At 37.5% G+C, this 6,448-nt stretch overlaps 1 protein-coding gene across 1 annotated transcript in view; it reads left to right on the top strand.

Moving 5' to 3' along the window:
• DNAJB9 (DnaJ heat shock protein family (Hsp40) member B9) overlaps positions 1-6,107 on the top strand; it is a 6,599-nt gene extending 492 nt beyond the window's left edge. Inside the window, exons 2-3 of the mRNA XM_015415283.1 lie at positions 3,904-4,133; positions 5,198-6,107. Of these exons, the coding sequence (XP_015270769.1) occupies positions 3,904-4,133; positions 5,198-5,625 (658 nt within the window). The 3' untranslated portion in view covers positions 5,626-6,107. The remainder of the gene's footprint in view (positions 1-3,903; positions 4,134-5,197) is intronic.
• The last annotated feature ends 341 nt before the right edge of the window (positions 6,108-6,448 follow it).

Genomic DNA, 6,448 nt, shown 5'->3' with positions numbered 1-6,448 from the left:
CGTGTAGGTCTGGTGCATCTGTGGATCAGTGGGCATCACTGCTGAATTCGTAGGGTTTATTTCTGAGTCAGGGTGCCTATGCCAGCGTTTAGAGCCCATTTTATCCTTGGAGTAAATTTTTGTAGGCTGGAGCCCATGAAAGTTTATGGTGAAATAAAACCGTGTTCTGTCTTTAAAGGGCCTGAGTTGGTTGGGGGGTGAATAACTTTTCTCCTGCTCAAGATTCGTGAATCAATGCGCTTCTAAGGGTTTGAAAGAAAAGGTGTGTGGGGTGTGTGTGTGTGTAGAGTGTGGGTGTTTAGGTACCTCCCTGAGTATTTTAGAGATGTCTGAATTAAACACCTAATAAAGGATAGTTGCTTTCATGCAGGTTCTTCTAGTAGGCCCTGGGAGGAAGCTAAGAAGAGCTGATGCAAAGAAGGATAGAACTCTAGATAGTGTTGGAAGGTGTGAATTTGTCCAGCGTGTTGTGCCCCATTATGGACAGGAGATCTGGTCCCTTTGCCTTACATCATCCTAGTGTCTTTTGAAGATGGCTTTCTGCTTTGCTTCTCCATTTGAGGCATCCTTTCACCTGTTGTTTTATAGTGAATTTCCTGTTTAAGTGCTCTATGCTTAACTTGACCAAATGATGAGTTCTGTCTGTCTGAGCAGAAATGGGAAAAAAAAGAAAAGAAAAAAATTGTGAAATACTTTTTCATTAGGACCAACCAAATTGACACTGTATAAAGCAGGAACCTAAAAAAGCACAAGATTTTGAAAGGGATTAGTAAAATAATCCTGTTTATGTTTCTTTCTCCCTCTCCTTTTCCCTTTGCTGTAAAACATTGCCTTGATAGGAAGAATGTTTATCCTATTTTTCATCATGACCACAATACATTCTACTTTTCCCTAGAGCTTGAGCAGTTTCCCCATTCGCTATCCCAGTGTAGCAAAAACAAAAGTCTTTAAGGTGCCACAGGAGTTTACATTTTTTGTTGTAACAAATGAATTTGGCTGCTCCACTGTAATGTCTTCCTACTGTAGAGTAACTTCCCTGATCTCCAGTTATAGCTCTCTTTAAGAACCCTGAACTGAAACATTGGCTCTGTGAGAAGTTCTGTGGCTTTCTAAGCAACTGTGGCAGTTACTCCTGTTATGATTTGTGTGGAATACTCTTGTGCTTTTCCTCCATGCTGACCTCCAAAATGGAAAGAGTCATCTCAGAGCAGTGACAGCATATGATGTGTATTGTCATATGTGAAATTTTATTATTGGAGATGCTCCCACTGGTTAGGCCAATGTCAACAAACTATGATTTATTATAGTTGCTAAAGTGTTTCATTTTAGTTGACCCATAAGGTAGATCCTATCTGTTAATAGTAAAATAAATGAACAAAGTTCATTTTTTTATGGCTTCAGTCTTTTATTTTATAAAGCACAGTTCATGAGTTTGATAGGTTTATGAAATAAGTGCTCTTAAGGAGACATACAGATTTTTAAATAACTATTTAATGAAGACTGCAGAAATATATTTGTCAAAGGTTATGCTTTCATAAAATTCCCAAGTTATAGTTCCGTGTTTTTCTGTGTGATTTTCTATTTTAATACAATCTTAAGGCTAAATTCCTATGGCCTGCAAAATAGGAAGTTAGAATATCATGTTAGAGAATAGTTGGTTTTGCCTGGTGTGGTAGCATCTCAAATGACCATGACATTCTGTATTTGAGCATCTCAAAGTATTAGTTGGACCATAATGAACTTTTGACTCTGTTGCAGACTTAGTATCCAAAGTCAGTGGTTGCTCTGGAATGTTCACATACAAGTCTAAGCAAATTTCTTGCCTTATTCAGTTACAGATGCAGATGATATGGTTCATTCACTTACTCTGGAGTAGTCAGGCTGACCTCTAAAAGAGTTGACAACCTTTATTTTTAAGCTACTGGTAGCTAAACCTTTGAAATATTTTGTTGTGCAGAACCTATTTGAAGTAAGTAAGAATAGAATTTAGTTTCTCTTTATTGCCTTAACTATGATTTCATGGTGAAAGCTTCTAAATTTTTACTTCTCAAGGTATAATGTCTTACTATCAGGAATATGTGAAGGCTTGTTGCAGCTAAAGTTTAACTTAGCCTCCAACTTAACATTAAAACTACAGTCAGGAAAATACGAACAGCTGTTTGCAGACCTGTTATTTAAATGGGGCAAAAGACCACAACCTGAATGCTTTTGTGGTGCCACCCACCACAATTTTCCATCACAGGAATGTGAGCATTGTGCTTTCCAAGGAGATGTGACAGAGTTTATTGTACTCTCCCCAACTATGATTGAGTGGATTGAAAATTTAGATATTATTTAGGGGGGTTGCCCAGTCTTGTCAGCATACCCTTTGTATCTACTTGGATACATATTTTATATTATATCCTTGCTGTGTGTAACTCTGCCATAAGATAAATAATAACTGCAATCAGATGTGCTTTAGCCCTGATACTTGGGTATTGAATGTCCATACAACTTTTTTTTCGAGCCCTGTCAAACTATACCAGTTCTTAAACATGATACTTAGCAGTTCTGAGAATGTTCCAAGTCATTTCTGATAATTCTTGGATCCTTAGTTGAATGTCATTAGACTTTGACCTGCATTTAGTCTCTGGTATTGTCCCATGCTGATCTGGACCATTTTCTCCTTATTCCTTTTAGCTTTTCCATCCCATCACAGCTTAGGTCTATAAAATAGACAATAGGATACTCAATGGCATTTTTTATAGTGGGTATGTTTTCCTCCTTATCTCTAATCAGTTTTTTTAGTTAACCATACCCATGTTTCCTTAGAGCCAGTGTAGATGGTGGTTAGTGTGTTGGACTAGCATAGGCGAGACCTGGATCCAAATCTCCAGTCTGCTATGGAGGTTCACTGGGTGACTTCGAGTCAGTTGTACTCTTTTGGCCTAACTTACCTTACAGAGTTGTTGTTGAGAGGACAAAATGGAAAAGATGAAAAGTGTACAAGCTGTTTTGGATCCACATTGGAGAAAGAAACAGTATAATCTAAATAAATATTATCAATTGAGTAATGGGCACATTTTCCAGGAATGTAGAAAGGCATGTGCAGTGATTTACATATACAAAGGGGTATTAATGAAGGACAGTAATGGCATACATATTGAGATCATATCTTATTTGGAGGAAGGTGCACATGTGTTGACAGTTTTAGATGAGAGAAGTGTTGGCAGTTATAAAAGTACAGGTTTGAAACCTTTGAATTAATAATATGATTTTGGGGGCAATGTTTTTCATGACAGAGCAATTACTTTTCATCTTTTGTGAAGCAACCCAAGTCAGTGTACTGAACTTTTCAGGTGTAAAAATAGGAAACTTCAGTTATCCTTTTGATGAGTGGTACAGAAAGATAAGTCTCAATATGGGCTGGTATGGTGCTGCCTTTCATTCTTAAATTCTTTATTGGTCCTTGTGAAGAATTATGCATCTCTGTGAACAGAAAAGTGGGAATTTACCTTGGAAGTCATCATGGATTTTGCCAGTTGGTTGCAGAAGCATCATGGGCACAGCCAAACAAAAGTACTTTTAAGTCCCAGATTCAAGTATGGACTCCCATTACAATGAGTGGAACTCAAGAGTGCCTAGCTTTGCCTGTGTTGTACTCATATATAAGTGTGTGAACAAAACTGATGACTTTTTAATAGTTCTTGAAATATCTGGTTATAATAACTGTAGAAAAGGGAAATGGGCTTAACTGTAGGGTCCCTCACTTTTAAGACAGTAGCACCCTGATGCTGCTTAAAAAGTAAAGCTGTTTCTTTCCTAAATTTTAAATATGTAGTTAAAACTGGTATGTAGCATTAAGTAACTGAGTAGTGAAATACAGGCTGAGGAAAATAACTGTTGTTTTTTTTAAATCCCCAGGTGTGCCTTAACAATGGCTACGACACAATCTGTTGTCATATTTGCCCTCTGTATTTTAATGATAACAGAATTAATACTGGCTGCAGAGAATTATTATGACATCCTAGGTGTTCCCAAAAATGCATCTGACCGCCAGATCAAAAAGGCATTTCATAAACTAGCAATGAAGTATCACCCGGACAAAAATAAGAGTCCTGGAGCTGAAGCAAAGTTCCGGGAAATTGCAGAAGGTAAGTATAATTCTATTAAATTTGGTAGCATTTTGCTACTCTTTTATCATTGTCTTTTCCAAGGGTTCTCCCCCCCCCCATTCAGTGACAAGACTTAACTTCTCAAAGCACGCCAAAAACATTCAGTTATTTGTGTTGGGAGTATCTGTGTACAGGTAGCTCTCAGACCTCAAGGGATCTAGTACCTTGTGAACAGGAATTGTAGCCTTGTACCTCTAGGGAATGAACATTAACTACCCTCTTGTTAACAGCATTTGTTGAGTCATCTTTGGAAATTGCCATATGTACTTTAGTTAGAGCTTATTTCATCCATTCCCTTGCTTGCTCATGATCAGTAGTTCTGGTGGGCAAAGGTTAATTGAGAGTAGGTCCTGTTCTGAGCTGGTCTATTCAAGCAGGCTGAATTTAGACATTTGGAACTGAGTGGTGTGTGGTGTCTCTCTGAAGTCTAACCTTCATGTGTTTGGGGAGTTCCCAACACCTTTCCGGCAGGCCAGCTGTTTTTTCTTATTGGAGTTTCTTGTTCCTGTGCTACTGACATTACCTAATCCCCCCCCCCCAGTGCTGTCTTGTCAACCCACACTAAATCCATGAATTGTCACAGTTTTGGAATCCCAAATTAGTTAAAACATATTGTGCTTTAAAGGAAACTAAATTTACAAGTATAAATGAATTCAACCAGGAAATATTTTTGCTTTTTAAATTTCAGGTTAGATGTAATTAACTGTAAATATGTGATGGGAATAGTAGTGAACTTTCTGCTTTGTAACTAACACCTTTCCAAATTAGCTCTTTCCTATTGAGCTGTATTGGAGTGGGAATTATTTTTAATAGTTCATTATTGTAAAAACATTCAGGAAATTCTGCTAGATAGACATAAAGCAATTTCTTTACTGAAATTGCTTCTTCATGTTCTTAAATGCAGTTAGCTCTGTAGCCCTACTACCAGAGGGGCTTTAGAAAAAGCCAGGTACCGGTATTCACACAAATAAAGCTTTGCTACTGTCTTACTGTCCACTGTTGTTGTTTAAGATTGTAAGAATGTTTCTTGCATTATTTTACAGCTTATGAAACATTGTCAGATGAAAATAAACGAAGAGAATATGACCAGTTTGGCCATGAAAGAAGCAATGGAAACACTTTCCAGCAGCCATTTAACTTCAATTTTGATGACTTGTTTAAAGACTTTGATTTCTTTGGCCAAAACCACAATGCACAGGCAAAGAAACACTTTGGAAATGATTTTCACAGCAGTCAGCAGGCACAAAGCAGACAAAGACGTTCTTTCCAAGAGTTTTCCTTTGGGGGTGGACTGTTTGATGACATGTTTGAAGATATGGAAAAAATGTTTTCCTTCAGTGGATTTGACAGCACACACAGGCATACAGTGCGATCGGGAAACAAATTCCATGGATCTAGTAAGCACTGCAGAACTGTTACCCAGCGTCGAGGAAACATGGTTACTACATATACAGACTGTTCTGGACAATAATACTTCAGTTTTCTATGTTTTGTGTTTACTTTTTTGTTGTTTGCTGATGAAGCACAGTGGATCTTCTGTGAACTGTGTGAAATTTATAGTTAAATCAAAATAATTTAACTGCTGCAAAAAAAGCTATAGCTAAACTGATAACTTGTGCCAGAAATGCAGCAAAGGCAGAGTGGATGAATTATTCCATTAACTATATATAGAATTTGCATGTGGAGGAGGTCTCCATATGACAGTGTTAGAGTCTATTTTTAGTAACATAGAAACAGGTTACCAGATTACCTCAATATTATGCTTATACTTTACACTTGGCAAAGAATGTTAGTGGTCCACTAGACATCATTGTCCTCAGACTCCTGTTTCTATACAGTGTTCATTAGGGACTGCTGATGTTTTTGATTAGCACAGCATTTACCTGCTGTAAACTTGTGTGTTATCAGTGATGACTTAATATACAGCAGTGAACATTAAAATTTGACCCCATTTTTATGTGCCATGATCATTTATGGTTAACTTTAAAGAATTAGTGGGAACCTGACATATATTAGCCAGATACTCATCATTCACCTGCCCAGTATTGCAGGTTACACTGTTAGCTTGTTGTAAGCATCATAACAGCAAAACACATTTGCTGTCAAAATGTCGGCAAAATACACCTTATCACCTAATGTGAATCTTTTAACCTGGTAAATATGTACATCTGGGGTAGGATCTGTCTCATCCTTGCTGTTTCAGATTTAGTAGCTTAGATGCTGTGGTATAGCTGTTCTCTCATACTCTTATAGGCACTCCAGTCAGTGGGTGTGTTCAGTGTTTCATAGACTTA

The sequence above is a fragment of the Gekko japonicus genome, unplaced genomic scaffold (genome assembly GCF_001447785.1).
Source record: "Gekko japonicus isolate JY-2015 unplaced genomic scaffold, Gekko_japonicus_V1.1 scaffold453, whole genome shotgun sequence".
In the NCBI taxonomy this organism is placed as follows: domain Eukaryota; kingdom Metazoa; phylum Chordata; class Lepidosauria; order Squamata; family Gekkonidae; genus Gekko; species Gekko japonicus.
Note: the sequence above shows the minus strand (reverse complement) of the source record. Positions and strands in the feature narration are given on the sequence as shown.